The sequence below is a fragment of the Argopecten irradians genome, chromosome 1 (genome assembly GCF_041381155.1).
Source record: "Argopecten irradians isolate NY chromosome 1, Ai_NY, whole genome shotgun sequence".
NCBI classification, from domain to species: Eukaryota; Metazoa; Mollusca; class Bivalvia; order Pectinida; family Pectinidae; genus Argopecten; species Argopecten irradians.
Window position 1 is genome coordinate 62,354,787 of NC_091134.1, and position 19,929 is coordinate 62,374,715.

General features: G+C 35.9%; 1 protein-coding gene across 4 annotated transcripts; it reads right to left on the reverse strand.

The window, feature by feature from the left end:
* Positions 1-1,921: 1,921 nt before the first annotated feature.
* On the reverse strand, positions 1,922-19,886 carry LOC138336955 (solute carrier family 35 member F1-like). Of its 4 annotated transcripts, none has more exons than XR_011210491.1 (10): positions 19,725-19,885; positions 16,760-16,952; positions 16,455-16,561; positions 12,017-12,210; positions 11,510-11,681; positions 10,862-11,018; positions 10,533-10,588; positions 10,050-10,204; positions 8,811-9,694; positions 1,922-7,848 (listed from the first exon to the last, which is right to left on the reverse strand). XR_011210491.1 is itself a non-coding variant. In XM_069286615.1 (10 exons), the coding sequence occupies exons 2-9, from the start codon at positions 16,882-16,884 to the stop codon at positions 9,527-9,529; spliced, it is 1,134 nt and encodes a 377-aa protein (XP_069142716.1). In that variant the 5' UTR covers positions 16,885-16,952; positions 19,725-19,885; the 3' UTR covers positions 1,922-7,848; positions 9,503-9,526. The 4 variants fall into 4 exon arrangements, 3 of the variants coding, with proteins under 3 accessions (XP_069142716.1, XP_069142711.1, XP_069142700.1); XM_069286615.1 differs by having other exon boundaries at positions 9,503-9,694; XM_069286610.1 differs by having other exon boundaries at positions 1,922-9,694; positions 16,760-16,945; positions 19,725-19,886.
* Positions 19,887-19,929: the final 43 nt, after the last annotated feature.

Consider the following 19,929-nt stretch of genomic DNA (forward strand, 5'->3'; position numbering starts at 1 on the left):
GGGCCAATTTGGCTATTTCCTTATGAACAATTTCTTCTCTGAAACTCAGCATGGGATAGCACCCATAATGCAATGGTAGCATCCTTAAAGGGTCGGGATTCAAAATTGTGCAAATGATAGGGCTGACCCCCCGGGGGCCTGAGGGGCGGGGTCAAAAGTGGTCAATTTCCATATAAATGACTTTTTCTCTGCAACTTAACATGGGATTACGCTCATTATGCAATGGTTACATCCTTATAGGTTTTGGATTCAAAATTTTGCTAATGATGGGGCTAACCCCCGGGGGCCTGAGGGGCGGGGCCAAAAGGGGTCAATTTAGCTATTTCCATATAAACGACTTCTTCTCTGCAACTAAGCATGGAAGAGCACTCATAATGCAATGGTAGCATCCATATAGGGTTGGGATTTGAAATTGTACAAATGATAGGGCTGACCCCCTTGTATTATTTTAGCATCCTATTAACAGCCAGGGTCATGTAAGGACGTGCCAGGTTTATTGGTGGAGGAAAGCCTGAGTACCGGCAGAGAAAAACCACCGACCAGCGGTCAGTACCTGGCAACTGCTCCACGTGGGATTCGAACACGCATCCCAGAGGTGACTATTTTAAAATGTTTCAACATTTAGGCTAGTGAAGTTATATTGTAGTATAGTGACTGTAAGACCAGAGACCTGATATCACTCCAGTCCTGTAGTGTGCTGGGATGACTACCTACGATAGTAAGCTCATTCAAATGACGCTTTGGATCAAGTATGAAGGAAATAGGACAGTCTTGTCACTTAGAAGGAGACCTGATAATGGGCCTGTAGTTTACTTGAATGGAGAAAAAGTTCAAATGAATGGCCTTGATCTTCATTATATTCAGAGGTCCAGTAGTCAAAAATCATCCATAACTTCTTATCAATAGCAAATGGACCAGAGATTAGGGCTTTTTTCAATTATACAGTTTGACTGATTGGACCTAGTTGTTAGTTTATGAATTAAAAACAGATCTGGTGGTTTTATATTGTTTTTAGACGAGTCTTGACAAAGACCTCACAGGCCTGTATAAAAAAACTGCAGGTCCGTCAGGATTCATACTTGAAATAATGACTTAACAAATAGTCAAACAGCTAGGTGTTCCAAATGAACAAAAAAGTGATTGTGGGGCTGGGATGAAGGATTACCAAGTCTGTTAAAATGAGAGATGAGTCAGATATTGTAAATACTAAGATTAGCTTCTTTTCAATGTTGTGACTAAATGGTCTAGACTACTAAGACTAGAGCCTGTAGCATGGTTATTAAGTTTATCCTAATACATGATTATTGGCTAAGATAACCTCAAAATAAAAAAATACCCAGATACCTTATATTTTACTGGATACTTGCCTCATTGAAAGGCTACTGACCAGTATCATCATCTTTACCTTCACTTAGAAAGGCTTTATAATTGGCCTCTAGCATGCACCATTATCACGGACTGTACTAACCAATCTAAAAATAGATAGGTTAAAACAGCAAATGGATGTAGTCAAACCTCATTTACATCAAAGTTAGTAGAACGGGACCATGGTAATCTGCGTTTTATTAGTTTAACATCCTATTAACAGCCAGGGTCATGAAAGTACACGCCAGGTTTGTTGGTGGAAGAAAGCTGGAGTCCCCTGAGAATAACCAGCAGTCAGTACCTGGCAACTGCCCCACTTCGGATTCGAACTCGTGACCCAGAGGTGGAGGGCTTGTGGTCATATGTCGAGACATCTAAACCACTCTGCCACCGCTGCTCCTATCTGTGTATTACAGAGAAGATTAATTGAATATAGAGTGAAAAGTTTAGTCAAGACCGCGCCACTATACACTTTGAAATTAATAGGGTCTTTGATTCATACCAGCCAGAATTAATCAGGTTCAGTTGTATTTTCAGAATAAATTAAAACAAGGCATTTTAAACATTTTGCTTTAAATTTAATAATAAACATGCAGATAACATTGCTAATTACAAATTTACATGTAAAACAGCACTTAACTTGGAAAGATCAAAAGTTGTTTACATGAGCAAAGGCAAACCTACACATTAACTACATATGAACTAGTAATTAATAGTCTTGTGATGTCTATGGTTACCATAGAAGAATTAACTAAGATGAATACAGTTGCTGCTATATAATCTTTATAACCTAAAGATATTTCCATACCTATGGTCTACATAAATATTATGATTTCAGCATTACATATACATGTTATATAAATGCACTAAGACCTGATAAGTCTTCAATTACTGCCTCAACAAATATATAAATTTCTTCTCTTGCTTTTAAAGTGAACAGTCGGGCAAGGATGGCTAAAGTCGGTAAAAATGGTGTGAATGTATCCAGTATAATTTCTTATGAAATGGAAAAATAAAATCTCTCGTCAAAATCTGTCTGCGTACGAAGAAATTAATTTAAAGTATGGGAATTCTAAAACGCCCTCCCGGCTCACTATGTCCGTGGTTACATTTCCAAGCAGCCTCGCTTTCAATGCTTTCAACTTTTCTTTACTTTAATGGTCAGAACTGGGAAACTAAGCAGAACTTGACCGTCGTATTAATATGTGAGAACTTTTGGAAGGCCAATGAACGCATTTAGACTGGTTTTCTTTGCCCAACTATTCACTTTAAACCTATCAATTTAGAAAGTAATTGCGATATGGAAATATAATGATAACTTTTAAGGAACACATTTTAATGTGAAATATATCCTACATCTTGGAATGTCTACCAGCTCACCAAATAAAACTAACGAATGCATATATTAATCAAGCATTTACTAGGGAAATGGATACTACAATATGCAGTATTAACAATTCTTAATGGTTTAATAGTATGAAAATAATTGTGCAAAATTATTTCATTATGATACACTAATGTCAGCTATGAAAGTGAATTCCTATCATCATGTAATTAGCTCACGGTAATATGATATTCTGTCTTAGGTAATGAGGTCAAGGTAACGTGATGACCAGTCTTCGGTAACTAGGTCAAGGTAATGTGATATTTTGTATTTGGTAATAGGGTCAACATACAGGTGCTAATATGATATTCTGTGTTAGGTTATGAAGGTCAAGGTAGCCTGTATTCTGTCATGTACAGAGGTCAAAGGTAACATGATATCCTGTTTAAGGTAATTTGGTCAAGTGACACAATATCCTGTCTTAGGTAAAGAGGTCAGGTAACATGATATTCTGTATCTGTGACAAGGTAACTTTTTATTATTTCATTTTATCCAATCAGTTATAAATTTATCAAGGAGTAAATAAAGTACATATAACTAAAATTGATTAACGTAAACTGCGCATATTTTGTATAAATCAATCCATTACAATTTTAGATATTCCAAACAAAAGTCTCCAATACAATTTCGTCTGGAACCCATCGGAGCACCATATACTCCAAATGTAAATGATATTAAAGGCACTTTCATCATAATTAATGTTATAACATATGTCATACAATGTTGGTTTATTGATAATCAATATATATGCAACAATAATGCAAATGAATACTAATTAAAACAAACAAACACTACATACTTTGTATGTATTCATAACTAATCCTCTTAAATGTGACAGCTGTGAATTATCATATGCTACATATAAACACAACCATTCTGTAATATCAAATGTATACCGGTAGATATATGTTGTATGTTAACAACAAGCTATGTACTAAAGAATTTTCATTTGACACAAAGAGACTAAAGTGTTGTCAACTGTATGGTTAGGGTACAGACAAGCATTATCTAGCAATAATAGTAAAACACTTGATCTGCCTGTCAACCGTATTGAGCTTTTTGGTCACAAAGATTCCCGAAAGGAAAGTACACAACACTAATTAACGATCATGCTGAACTTTGCTGAAGTAATACATGTACCCTACTGGTCCCCACAATTACCAAGGACTGACATATTGTGTTTACAAAATCAAATTTGATCCAAATCTAATTAAAATTTGAAGTTCATTATCTACTCCATAAACTCTGTACTTCACACAGAGTTTACAGAGTAGACGACATACATCAAATTTTAATTAGATTGTTTTGATCTTACCATTTTGAATGGGCCAAAAAAGTACATTTTTTTGCAGTATTTCATTGTTTTGTACATATAACATCTACTTTTACAGTAAGACAGTTATATTTTTCAGTAAACTAATTTAAAGTTTTTCTATATCGACGATACACACAAGTTAAAACATTTCTGTTTAAAGAAAGTGGAGTGACTGTTAAAAATCTGAATGACAAACAATGCCGATAAGTTAAAAATATTGTTGATCTGTTTACATTAAAAATTTATTGAAACTGGTATCACAACGTTCTGTTGGTGTACGACACAGTATGTACATGTATGTATGTAAATGCATGTATCACAACGTTCTGTTGGTGTACGACACAGTATGTACATGTATGTATGTAAATGCATGTATCACAACGTTCTGTTGGTGTACGACACAGTATGTACATGTATGTATGTAAATGCATGTATCACAACGTTCTGTTGGTGTACGACACAGTATGTACATGTATGTATGTAAATGCATGTATCACAACGTTCTGTTGGTGTACGACACAGTATGTACATGTATGTATGTATGTAAATGCATGTATCACAACGTTCTGTTGGTGTACGACACAGTATGTACATGTATGTATGTAAATGCATGTATCACAACGTTCTGTTGGTGTACGACACAGTATGTACATGTATGTATGTAAATGCATGTACATGTATGTATGTAAATGCATGTATCACAACGTTCTGTTGGTGTACGACACAGTATGTACATGTATGTAAGTAAATGCATGTATCACAACGTTCTGTTGGTGTACGACACAGTATGTACATGTATGTATGTAAATGCATGTATCACAACGTTCTGTTGGTGTACGACACAGTATGTACATGTATGTATGTATGTAAATGCATGTATCACAACGTTCTGTTGGTGTACGACACAGTATGAACATGTATGTATGTAAATGCATGTATCACAACGTTTTGTTGGTGTACGACACAGTATGTACATGTATGTATGTAAATGCATGTATCACAACGTTCTGTTGGTGTACGACACAGTATGAACATGTATGTATGTAAATGCATCAAACCAGCACCAAGTCTAAAATACAACACAACATAGGAACATATCAAACCTTGTCAATAATAAATCTGCTGCAAAATAACAGGATAAATTACCCCCGTACACTTGTATATAAAATATTTACTTGCCAAAAGAGCAAGAATCAATCGAGTAAAACCAATGACGAAATAAAAAGAGGATTTAAGTACAAGTGTATATGTAAAGGAGGTTATGTGTAAGGTCAACAGTGGTCTGAGATCATCAACATTTATCTGTCATTGGATCAGTATTCCTGAGTTTTAGGATCAGCTATATTCCGTTGTCTAAGATCTCTGAGCCATAGAACAACAGCAACCAGCCAATTTCCCTCCTTTTCCAGCACAGATGATGTCCTTACCCGATATCCCCCCCTCAAGGTTACTGTCACTTTGTTACACACAGTCTAATACCTGTGTATTCAATCTGAGAATCCGTCTTTAAGGAACAGACTTTCCTCACCTCACTGATCAGCTGTAACCCTTGTAAGCCAGGCTCTCACCATAGCTCTGTTCAATCCTGTGGAGAACAACTGACTTCAGCATCAGATGCAGCTACCCACAACCCCTGCAATACTCAACTTTTGGAATAACTCTGAAGAAACACAGAATTATATGTTGTCAGTTGTCAAAAAAGCAACAAAAATATGTAAAAGGAGTGAGTTGGTGTGGATTGTACCTAAAGTAAAAGTGGTCAAGTGTGATTGGTGTTTAGAGGTATGGTCAGTTGCCATCTGTCCTAAGGTCATACAGCCTTTAAAATACACTAGATTAAGTAGGATATATCAAAGTACTGAAAGTACTAAATGGCTCGGTCTCGATGATTGGAGGAATATATTTCTAAAGTCAACACTTTTTTTTGGACAATAAGAAATAAATTTTGCTAGTGTTCCTTCCAGTTTGGACTTTTGAGGATTTCTTGGACACCAAGGTGTTAAATAAGAAACACATACTAAACTCTTGGGAGCCCATTCTAATATTTCCTATGATGTTATATGCCAAATGATTTTATAGCATCTTTAACCTTTTCCTTGTTAATTTGATGTCAATTAAAATATCCATTCTGAATTGCTATTCTCATCAAGTTTCTGGGAACACAGTATCAGTTAACATGTATTGTTTTGCAGCAGAGACAGACAAGAGGCATATTTTTCTATGCCAAAATGTCTTAAATGTAGAATATGTCAGTCCTCTAGAAGACTTATCAATACAATCATACCATTTCTGAATAAATTGGTCAATTGGTCTACTTTTAACAAGTTTTTGTAATTATTCTTTTGTAAAACAGCAAGTTGATTGATATAATATCCAAACATGATTTAAACTAGCTCTGGATAAAATATCTTAAACATCTTACAGACATTTATAAAACGTCTAGTCCATTTTCATGTAAAATATACATTAATTTATAAATATTACTTGATAATTTATTTGATGTTATGTAGTTATGCCAAAAAGTAATCATTCTACATTTTATTTCAATATCAATTGGTTATCTTGTTAGCTCGCCATAGACCATGAATTGTTTTATACACTTTCCTAACTTGAGGAAATTACAAATGAATTTTTCTACAATATTTGTATTTTCAAATCCCAATACTTCTGATGAGTATAATAAAACTGGCATTACAAGTGACTAAAATATTTTCAGTTAAAAATAAACAGGAAGAGATACATTCCTTAGTTTCTTAAAGATAGCAAACACGGATTTAATTGATTGTTCTGCAGTTTTTTTTCCTTTTCTTTAAAAACGCTACCATTAATGTTAAAAATATACCTAGATATGTATACCCTTCTTATCAAAATAATTATATATCCCATAACGTAAACTGGTGTTGTTGGACCAATTTACGTTTTGAGAATATTACAACTTTTATCTTTCTGATATTGGGTTATAATTTCCATGTAATGCAATGTTGTTCAAATCTGTGTAACATTTGTTGTAGAACAGTGTCATCGGCATATAAAATGATAAAAAGTCTGGGATACATTTCAATATTATCTATAAATAATTTGTCAATAGTTGTCAGACAATTAACATTCTTTTTTCCACCAGATAAGATTCCAAGTCATCAAGGTAGATTGAAAATAGGAAAGGAGATATAAATAAGGTACCATACTGTGCATGTATATGTTCAAGGTAAATAAACAATATGTAAGCTGATCTCACCACTTTCAGAGTGATCAGAGAAGATTGATCGTCAAGGAGGGAAAACCACTTGTGTTATGCGAATTAACATTTAATTTATTTTGAATAAATTGTGCCGAAGATGATGATTAGTGTATTATTAACGATAATCTAAATATGTTTTCTAAAAATATTAACAAATTATGTCATATAGTGTTATAAATTTAATGTTTTATTTATTCTTTTTATTTCAAGCATGTACATGTCATAGAAAATAAACAAATACCAAGTATATGCTTAAATCATATTAAAGTAAAATTCACAAATCACAACACTTATGTGTATTGTATATATGGAATGAAGATGTCATGATGATGGTAATTATTTGGATCAAAAATGTTTAAACAACATTAAATGTATTATACAAATGTATGCATGGCATTTGAACATGATGTTAGTAATTATTTTCAGATCAAAAACTATTACAGTATTAATTAAGCTACCACAGTTGAACATTATTTCTTTCATTTTGTTCACACAATTTTTCTCCTGGACTGGTTCCAATTGAAATGATACTTGCATGTAGACATTCTGTAAAACATAAGGAAACAATAACTGTATTAACAGAGTAATTACTGAAAAGGCTAATATCATATAATTAAACATTTTTTTTTATAAATATCAATACCAGTTTAGAGTAAATATTATTGAAATTTATTTCCCGTTGTTCTTTAGTCCTCCTGTTCTTTAGAGTTTTGTCCTTCATAAATTGATTGTATTATAGCAGTTGTCATATAATGTATCTGATAATGTGCACAAAGAAGTATAAGTATACGCAGGTGTGCATGGACACGTTGGTAAGTTATTAAAAAACTGGCGTATGCTGAATATGAAAGGCGTAAAGTCTATTTTGCCGAGTAAAAAAATCAAAGAACATATATTGTTCATACCCAATGATGTAATCGCACTAAAAACAGTGATCATGTAGGCTTTTGTGTGAGTGCATTTGTAAGACTGTGTCATGTGGTAGAGATTAGTTTCGCTCGAGTGATCACACAATGCAAGTGAGAGTCGGGAGTATGTTTATGTAAGATTTAATTGCTAATCTCTGATGATTGTTGATAAAATATAACTCAGGATAATTGCTAAACATTTAACAGTTTTCTCCACGTTTGTTGTAGATTGAAACAGCTTTTTAATGCCGTTCTACGGTAGAATTATGAAAAAGAAATCGGCATTTTCATCGATCTACAAATGTAGTAGTCCAAAAAAATCTCACTTCGAGTTATACGAACATTTTATGTATGATTTGTGCCATTCGGTTCAAATATTTACTTCGTTAATTACGTAGTTTACTGAATATGCTACATTGTATATATATATTATCAGAACGTCAAGCTCCTGTAGGCCTACATTTGATGAAAGAGGCTAAAATGTATTTAAAGTATGGTTTAGTGACAACCTCTAAATGTGCTTAATATGTATATAATCTGATAATGTATACATGTGCTTATAAAATTATCGATAATTATGGATGTGGTAAATATTCATACCTTATTAACTGCCGTAAGTTGGAAGATTACGCCACATTTAGAAAATGTTCATCGTCTGTCACGCGCTATTTGAGCAGTAGACAAAGTTTATCCTAAAGTTTGTTAGAGTTGTCTTTCTTCCATTGTGGATTTACACGTACATGTGGCATAACGCAGCCGTGATAAACAAATCTCCATTTCGTCCTGAAATTTATTTGCTCCCGCACTAATATGATTCAAAGAACAAAAATCATTATTGTAACAATTTTGATGTTTGAGGTGAAATATTGATTTCATTTTTTTCCGTTGCGGGATAATTGTCACTAGTAGGGACTAAACGCGTGGGGCGAAACGAAGCATTTTCGGGACGAAACGTCTTCATGCGTTGTAAACAACATTTTCGGGACGAAAAGTCTAGATACATTGTAAACAATTCAAGTGAAAATTTTCCAACCTAAGATCATTTGGATAATGTATATGGTAAGGATATGAAAGCAGTAATCTACTAATCCTATTTCAACATTACAGATACGCTTTTTTCAGTAACTTTCATATTCAAAATTTGCTATTTAAAATTCCCGGTAAAATCAAAGTTGTTGAATACATTGCCGTTAGGAGCGCTAGTATCTGCGAGCAAACTCTTAGCCAATCATATTGAGGAAATTGACTGAAAGAGAATTTTGCAACCACGATCACAATGGCGAGGTGATTACCTCGCCAACAAGTGTAACATGTCCTCAGTCGTCTACACTGGACTCCTCCATTTGCTCGTAGGATTCCCTTGATGGTGTTGGTGGAGATGTAGTGTTACTGATGTCTGCATGTTGTGATTCTGTTGTCTGGCACGAGTATATTGCTATCCCACTCAGAATCAGTACAAAGGACAGGAAATACAGAATGTGGAACTGCAAAGGAAAGAATGTATTCGTCATTATTGAAAAATAAAATACAGGAAATACAGAATGTGGAACTGCAAAGGAAAGAATGTATTCGTCATTATTGAAAACCATGAGGCAAGAACGGGAAATTTTATCTTGAAGTAGAGGGGAATTCTTACAAGTTACATTACAAGAAAAGAGACTTGTATTCAACACTAAGATAAGAATGTATCCAATGCCTGTTCAAAGTGTGATTTTTTTAATTCTTTTGTATTTGCTCTTTCAAAATCGTTTTCAATAAAGGAATTACCTTTCAATGAGCTAAAGACAACACAGAACCATTTCTTCATGTTCAGTTATATGACTTTCAATAAGGACTTACTTCATATTTAAACAGATAAAGACCAAACAGCAGTGTGTAGAAATCTGCTGACAAGATGGAGATGTTGACAGCAGTTGCACTGGTCTGTTGTATCACAATGGTCATACAGGTGTAGAGGAGGTACTGAAAGACTGTGAAGCCAATCAGGGGCAGTACTGTAACATAAAAAAGGCTTCATGTCATATGGTTGGGTTTTTATTGTGTACCATCATGGTCTCAGGATAGTTCAGGGCCCAGCACCATAAAACTTTCTCAGACAGATTTTTTTTACTCAAGTATATGATTTTCCATAGGCTTGAGTAAAAAATTTGTCTTGAGAAAGTTTTATGGTGCCGGGCCCTGTAATACTCAAGGTATCCCCTTTATAGGACATATACACTGGGATCTAGTCTAATAGGACACCAAATCTGGTAACTAAAATTTTCTTGCAAATCAGCTGTAAAACTCGACTATTGCTGAGCACAAAATTTAAAGCATACTTACATATTTGGTAAGATGAGAAGTCAATTTCTCCTAGTCTGTTTCGTTCTGTGATAGCACTAAAAAGTTCAATACATAAGTTGAATACTAGCTTGTACTTTGTAGATTCATTGATGAAGATATCATTTCTATAAGTTCAATTAATCAAAATGAATAATGAAATAACAAGAAAAAGTTGTGAAGAAAATACAATCTTGAATGTTCTCCTTTTTTGATATAATAATATTTCCAACTATCATTAAAAGAAAACCATATCTGTAGTGATACTTATGTTTATTTATCATTTTTTGATATAATTAAGGAATCTGTACATCCGTATAAATTGTACTCACAATTGTATGCCATTAACAAAACTCCCAAACAGTCCAACCATGCCTAGAAAGTCGGCTTTATCGTAGATTTTAACGACATACTCCTCAGCCACATTAGAAACACCATACAGACTGGCACCAGCTATGCATAGCATGTCTCCCAAAACCTTATTGGGTGCTTAAAAAAAGGTTAAAGATTCAGTCACTAGCTAAATAAGATAAATGAAAGAGGTTATCAGCATGTAAATTAAAACCATCAAGTGATTATACAAAAAGTGGGCTAGAGCACCAACATTGGGTATCCTGTGAAATGACAGGTTTTATGTGTACCCATTTCTTATAGATATGCTAATTATCCTCAGAAAAATTTAACATCAATTACTTAAACAAATCACTTTCGATGGCCCGGATGAAAGCGTGCGAGGGGTCTTAGAGTGGGAGGAAACCAGAGTGCCTGCGGAATACCCAAGTGATCAAGTAGGTGACCCCTGACCTTTTCATGTCAGTGCCGGGAATCCCAAGCCGGCTAGGTGAAAAGCGAGTGGCTTAACTACCATGTACATCATCCAATCACCCATTTGTTTTATGTTGATTAGATGGCCATGTCATATTTCTCCTTCAAGTTTTTATATTGTAATATAGCCAAATGATATGGTGACCTTGACTTACCTTTTGAAACGTCCTTGACATTGACATTGCCAGACAGAAAGTCAGTGAGAACTAATCCACCCATACCCAGGAGACAGACAAGGATTCCTACATAGTTCAGTGGTTTGTAGCGGGTACGAAGAACGAGGCAAGACAAGAGTAAAACTGTAGGAATGCTGAAACAGTCCAGCAGCTGGAAATGGAAACCATTACACACATATATCTTATAGAGGTAGTAATAGTTTTATCCTCAAACTACTGAAGTCACTATGGTTCTGTTTAAGATCACTGACTTTATCATTTCTTTGCATCAATTTACCATTATAAATTACTTAAAAGGCAAACAATTCAATTTTCAATCTATAACCAGTGGCTATGCAATGGAATTGACAGGTTATACAGATGACCAACCGGGACTCAGGATCACTATTCTCCCCCACCCTCTGATCCCCACCCCCATCCCTCATGGTGTAACCCATCTATTGCCCCTGAACCGTTGACTTGACACCCACTGTGTATATAACTAACCTGTACACTGGTCACTGTTGTATACTGATAGGCACTGACCACCAGGAAGTTGGCCTCCACATCAGCAATAGAGATGAGGATGTACTTCCAGCCCCATGTCTTCAGATTGTGTACAATATTCTTGTCCCCACGACGACATGCCAGGACAGGGGTGAAGGTCACACACAGCAACACATAGTTGAGGAAACTTTGAGCTACAAAACAGCAATAACATTAGATTTAAGGTTTAATTGTACTATAACTTATTTTTATCACATGCATGTTGAAAAATAGGTTTCTTATTTAATGTACCCTTATGACCTTTGAACTATATCAGAGAAAATCAAGTTTTCTTACATGTCTTTTCTTATGTAAGGCTGTGAGTCACACATCAAAATTAGAATATAATGATTAGCATTTTCACCTTTCAGATACATAAAGAAGTAGTTAGCCTTTATAATAAATGTACGGTTATTCATCAAATTTCTTTTTTGGTTAACTGACAGTAATACATTTTTATGTCATATAAATCTTCAACAATAGTATAAGTTTTTGTTGTATAATTCGCAAGTAGAGTGTTCACCCCCTAATTGGACAATGTGTAACTCACCTGTAGGAATATTCATCCCCTGATTGGACAATGTTTAACTCACTTGTAGGGATATTCACCCCCTAATTGGACAATGTATAACTCACCAGTAGGGATATTCATCCCCTGATTGGACAATGTTTAACTCACTTGTAGGGATATTCACCCCAAAATTGGACAATATATAACTCACCTGTAGGGATATTCATCCCCTGATTGGACAATGTTTAACTCACTTGTAGGGATATTCACCCCAAAATTGGACAATATATAACTCACCTGTAGGGATATTCACCCACTGATTGGACAATGTATAACTCACCAGTAGGGATATTCACCCCTGATTAGACAATGTACAACTCACCAGTAGGGATATTCACCCCCTAATTGGATAATATATAACTCACCTGTAGGGATATTCACCCCTAACTGGACAATATATAACTCACCTGTAGGGATATTCACCCCCTGATTGGACAATGTATAACTCACCGGTAGGGATAGTCACCCCTGATTGGACAATTTATAACTCACCAGTAGGGATATTCACTCCCTGATTGGACAAGGTATAACTCATTAACTCACCTGTAGGGATATTCACCCCCTGACTGGACAATGTATAACTCACCAGTAGGGATATTCATCCCCTGATTGGACAATTTATAACTCACCAGTAGGAATATTCACTCCCTGATAGGACAATGTATAACTCACCAGTAGGGATATTCACCCCCTGATTGGACAATTTATAACTCACCAGTAGGGATATTCACTCCCTGATTGGACAAGGTATAACTCATTATCTCACCTGTAGGGATATTCACCCCCTGACTGGACAAGGTATAACTCACCAGTGGAGATATTCATCCCCTGATTGGACAATGTATATAACTCACCAGTAGGGATATTCACCCTCTGATTTGACAATGTATAACTCACCTGTAGGGATATTCACTCCCTGATTGGACAATGTACATAACTCACCAGTAAGGATATTCACCCCCTGATTGGACAATGTATAACTCACCAGTAAGGATATTCAACCCCTGATTGGACAATGTATAACTCACCGGTAGGGATATTCATCCCCTGATTAGACAATGTATAACTCACCAGTAGGGATATTCACCCCCTGATTGGACAATGTATAATTCACCAGTAGGGATATTCACCCCCTGATTGGACAATGTACAACTCACCAGTAGGGATATTCACCCCCTGATTGGACAATGTATAACTCACCTGTAGGGATATTCAACCCCTGATTGGACAATGTACACCTCACCAGTAGGGATATTCACCCCCTGATTAGACAATGTACAACTCACCAGTATGGATATTCACCCCCTGATTAGACAATGTACAACTCACCAGTAGGGATATACAACCCCTGATTAGACAATGTATAACTCACCAGTAGGGATATTCACCCCCTGATTGGACAAGGTATAACTCACCAGTAGGGATATTCACCCCCAAATTGGACAATGTTTAACTCAGCAGTAGGGATATTCACCCCTGATTGGACAATGTTGAACTCACCTGTAGGGATATTCACCCCCTGATTGGACAATGTATATAACTCACCAGTAGGGATATTCACTTCCTGATTGGACAATGTTGAACTCGCCAGTAGGGATATTCATCCCTGATTGGACAATGTTGAACTCACCAGTAGGGATATTCATCCCTGATTGGACAATGTTGAACTCACCAGTAGGGATATTCATCCCTGATTGGACAATGTTGAACTCACCGGTAAGGATATACAGCCCCTAATTGGACAATGTATAACTCAGTAGTAGGGATATTCACCCCCTGATTGGACAATGTATAACTCACCAGTAGGGATATTCACCCCCAAATTGGACTATGTTTAACTCAGCAGTAGGGATATTCACCCCTGATTGGACAATGTTGAACTTGCCAGTAGGGATATTCATCCCTGATTGGACAATGTATATAACTCACCAGTAGTGATATTCACTCCCTGATTTGACAATGTATAACTCACCTGTAGGGATATTCACCCCCTGATTGGACAATGTATAACTCACCTGTAGGGATATTCACCCCCTGATTGGACAATGTATATAACTCACCAGTAGGGATATACACCCCCAAATTGGACAAAGTATAACTCATTAACTCACCAGTAGGGATATTCATCCCTGATTGGACTATGTATATAACTCACCAGTAGGGAATTACCAACCCCTGATTTGACAATGTATAACTCACCAGTAGGGATATTCACTCCCTGATTGGACAATGTATATAACTCACCAGTAGGGATATTCACCCCTGATTGGACAATGTATCACTCACCAGTAGGGATATTCACTCCCTGATTGGACAATGTTGAACTTACCAGTAGGGATATTCACTCCCTGATTGGACAGTGTATATAACTCACCAGTAGGGATATACACCCCCTGATTGGACAATGTATAACTCATTAACTCACCTGTAGGGATATTCACCCCCTGATTGGACAATGTATAACTCACCAGTAGGGATATTCACTCCCTGATTGGACAATGTATATAACTCACCAGTAGGGATATTCATCCCTGATTGGACAATGTATAACTCACCAGTAAGGATATTCATTCCCTGATTGGACAATGTATATAACCCACCAGTAGGGATATACACCTCCTGATTAGACAATGTATAACTCACCTGTAGGGATATTCACCCCCTGATTGGACAATGTATAACTCACCAGTAAGGATATCCATCCCTGATTGGACAATGTATATAACTCACCAGTAGTGATATTTACTCCCTGATTGGACAATGTATATAACTCACCTGTAGGGATATTCACCCCCTAATTGGACGATGTATAACTCACCAGTAGGGATATTCACTCCCTGATTGGACAATATATTTCACTCACCTGTAGGGAATTACCAACCCCTGATTTGACAATGTATAACTCACCTGTAGGGATATTCACCCCCTAATTGGACGATGTATAACTCACCAGTAGGGATATTCACTCCCTGATTGGACAATATATTTCACTCACCTGTAGGGAATTACCAACCCCTGATTTGACAATGTATAACTCACCAGTAGGGATATTCACTTGCTGATTGGACAATGTATATAATTACCAGTAGGGATATTCACCCTCTGATTGGACAATATATAACTCACCTGTAGGGATATTCACCCCCTAATTGGACGATGTTTAACTCACCAGTAGGGATATTCACTCCCTGATTGGACAATATATTTCACTCACCTGTAGGGAATTACCAACCCCTGATTTGACAATGTATAACTCACCAGTAGGGATATTCACTTGCTGATTGGACAATGTATATAACTCACCAGTAGGGATATTCACTCCCTGATTGGACAATGTTGAACTCGCCAGTAGGGATATTCACTCCCTGATTGGACAATGTATATAACTCACCAGTAGGGATATACATCCCCTGATTGGACAAAGTATAACTCATTAACTCACCTGTAGGGATATACACCCCCTGATTGGACAATGTATATAACTCACCAGTAGGGATATTCACTCCCGGATTGGACAATGTATATAACTCACCAGTAGGGATATTCACTCCCTGATTGGACAATATATATAACTCACCAGTAGGGATATACACCCCCTGATTGGACAATGTATAACTCACTTGTAGGGATATTCACCCCCTGATTGGACGTTTAATTCACCTGTAGGGATATTTATCCCTGATTGGACAATGTTGAACTCACCTGTAGGGATATTCACCCCTTATTGGACGATGCTGAACTCACCTGCAGGGATATTCACCCCTGATTGGACAATGTTGAACTCACCTGTAGGGATATTCACCCCTGATCTGACAATTTTTAACTCACCAGTAGGGATATTCACCCCCTGATTGGATAATAGACCACTGGTGACAGCACATCCACAGAGAAGGAGAGAAATAAACTGTCCCAACAAAACAGCTTTCCAAAATTGTCTGAAACCCAAAATATCTGAAGATTTATTTGGTTAAGTGAATATGATCATACATCTCGAAATCAGCTAATGTCCTACAATATATTCATTCAAAGTCCCCCTAGTGAGATATTCACATATTAGTGATTTTATCTGAACTAATCACACGAAAGGAACAAGTACCATTTTCATCAACTCGGTCATTTGCAATACTTCTCACCTTGATTTGACAACTCGACTAGTACCACTGACAAGTTGTTTGACCTTATTGCCACATGTTTGTCCTTCACCATGTTCTGTGTAGTTGGTGGAGAGTAACTCCTCACTGCTGGAGAAACAGCCCATTGTTCATACAGACTAATGTGTGACTCATCACGACCTCACAAAATGGTGGTTCTCAAATCATCTGCAATCTTATGGAAAAATCAGCATCATTACTACATTAACACATCATACTCTATCATCCAGATATACAAGTAATATTATTTCAATGCTGGTATTTACATGTGCATCATGTACAAGTATTTAAAAAGAAACGTATGAATGTGAAATATGCATATCAACTTGTTCATAATAAGCCAATGATGTAATGTACCGGCTATATATAAAAGTATGAATAGTGTTTTCAGACTTAATCTGCTTGAATGATCAAGCGAATCAAATATATACAAATGCTATTAATTTTTGTATACTTTGTTATGCTGCATGCATACCAGTATATATTTTGATAATTTTAATCTACCAAGTGTACTCTATACCCAGTGTAATCTATATACAATGTAGTCTATATACAGTGAAGTCTATATACAATGTAGTCTATATACAGTGTAGTCTATATACAGTGTAGTCTATACCCAGTGTAGTCTATATACAATGTAGTCTAAATACAGTGTAGTCTATACCCAGTGTAGTCTATATACAATGTAGTCTATATACAGTGTTGTCTATATACAATGTAGTCTAAATACAGTGTAGTCTATACCCAGTGTAGTCTATATACAATGTAGTCTATATACAGTGTAGTCTATATACAATGTAGCCTATATACAGTGTAGTCTATATACAATGTAGTCTAAATACAGTGTAGTCTATACCCAGTGTAGTCTATATACAGTGTAGTCTATACCCAGTGTAGTCTATATACAATGTAGTCTAAATACAGTGTAGTCTATACCCAGTGTAGTCTATATACAATGTAGTCTATATACAGTGTAGTCTATATACAATGTAGTCTATACCCAGTGTAGTCTATATACAATGTAGTCTATATACAGTGTAGTCTATACCCAGTGTAGTCTATATACAATGTAGTCTAAATACAGTGTAGTCTATACCCAGTGTAGTCTATATACAATGTAGTCTATATACAGTGTAGTCTATATACAGTGTAGTCTATACCCAGTGTAGTCTATATACAATGTAGTCTAAATACAGTGTAGTCTATACCCAGTGTAGTCTATATACAATGTAGTCTATATACAGTGTAGTCTATATACAATGTAGTCTAAATACAGTGTAGTCTATACCCAGTGTAGTCTATATACAATGTAGTCTATATACAGTGTAGTCTATATACAATGTAGCCTATATACAGTGTAGTCTATATACAATGTAGTCTAAATACAGTGTAGTCTATACACAGTGTAGTCTATCTAGTGTAGTCTATACCAAGTGTAGTCTATATACACAGTGTAGTCTGTACCCAGTGTGTGTAGTCTATAAACAGTGTAGTCTATACACTGTGTAGTCTATACCCAGTGTAGTCTATCTAGTGTAGTCTATATACAGTGTAGTCTATACCCAGTTTAGTCTATCTAGTATAGTCTATATATACAGTGTAGTCTTAACCCAGTGTAGTCTATATACACAGTGTAGTCTATCTAGTGTAGTCTATATATAGTAAAGTCTATACTCAGTGTAGTCTATATACACTGTGTAGTCTATACCCAGTGTAGTCTATCTAGTGTAGTCTATATCAAGTGTAGTCTATATACAATGTAGTCTTTATAAAGTATAGTATTTACCCTGTGTAGTCTATATACAGTGTGGTCTATATCCAGTGTAGTCTATATACAGTGTGGTCTATACCCAGTGTAGTCTATATACACAGTGTAGTCTATACATAGTGTAGTCTATATACAGTGTAGTCTATCTAGTGTAGTCTATATACAGTAAAGTCTATACCCAGTGTAGTATATATACAGTGTAGTCTATACCCATTGTGGTCTATACCCAGTGTGGTCTATACCCAGTGTGTGTAGTCTATATACAATGTAGTCTATTTACAGTGTAGTCTATTCACAGTGTATTCTATACTTAGTGTAGTCTATATACAGTGTAGTCTATCTAGTGTAGTCTATATACAGTAAAATCTATACCCAGTGTAGTCTATATACAGTGTAGTCTATACCCCAGTGTGGTCTATATCCAGTGTAGCCTATATACAGTGTAGTTTATACCCAGTGTAATCTATATACAGTGTAGTCTATACCAAGTGTAGTCTATATACAGTGTAGTCTATACCTAGTGTAGTCTATACCCAGTGTGGTCTATACCCAGTGTAGTCTCTATACAGTCTAGTCTATCTAGTGTAGTCTATATACAGTGTAGTCTATACCCAGTTTAGTCTATCTTGTGTAGTCTATATACAGTGTAGTCTATACACAGTGTAGTCTATACACAGTGTAGTCTATCTAGTGTAGTCTATACACCCAGATTTTACAGTCTGTAACCCATTACCCATTCTAGTCTATTTCCAGTGTAGATTTAACCAGTACAGACTATTCATTGTTTTCAACATTTAGTATTAAATTCTCTGAATCAGCATGTTATGTATGCAGTGCTGTATAGATGGCGTTTACATAGTAAGAAATACACAGTAAATTGAGTAATGAAAATTGTAATCCCTCATGGGGAAGATCATCTGACCTGTGCTGTAAATAATATGATTGCAGTGAAGCATACGGACATAGGCTAGGCTATGTAACACATAAAGTAGGGAAGTGTAATACTTTGTCCCTGTCAATCAGTCCAGGGTCAATGATCATGATCATGGAGATACAGCTGAACTAATCTGTTAATGTCAAATGTCAAGTAATTCTATATCTCACTGTCTCAGTCTCTGGTAAATTGTATGTTGGTCTAACAGAACCAGATCTTTACTCCTAAACAATAAACATACTCACATATAACAGCCTGGTCATCTTATATGTATCCACGCAGACTTTATCAATGCAACGAGTTACAGTTGCCAGAGTTGGTGAGTAGGCTAGCAGCACCACCCGTGACACTTCAATGTTTACGAATCGTCCATACTCCCGTTCGAACGCGCCTTTGATTATTCAGCAATGTTTTAAGCGATCTATATATCTTATATGAATAACTTATGAT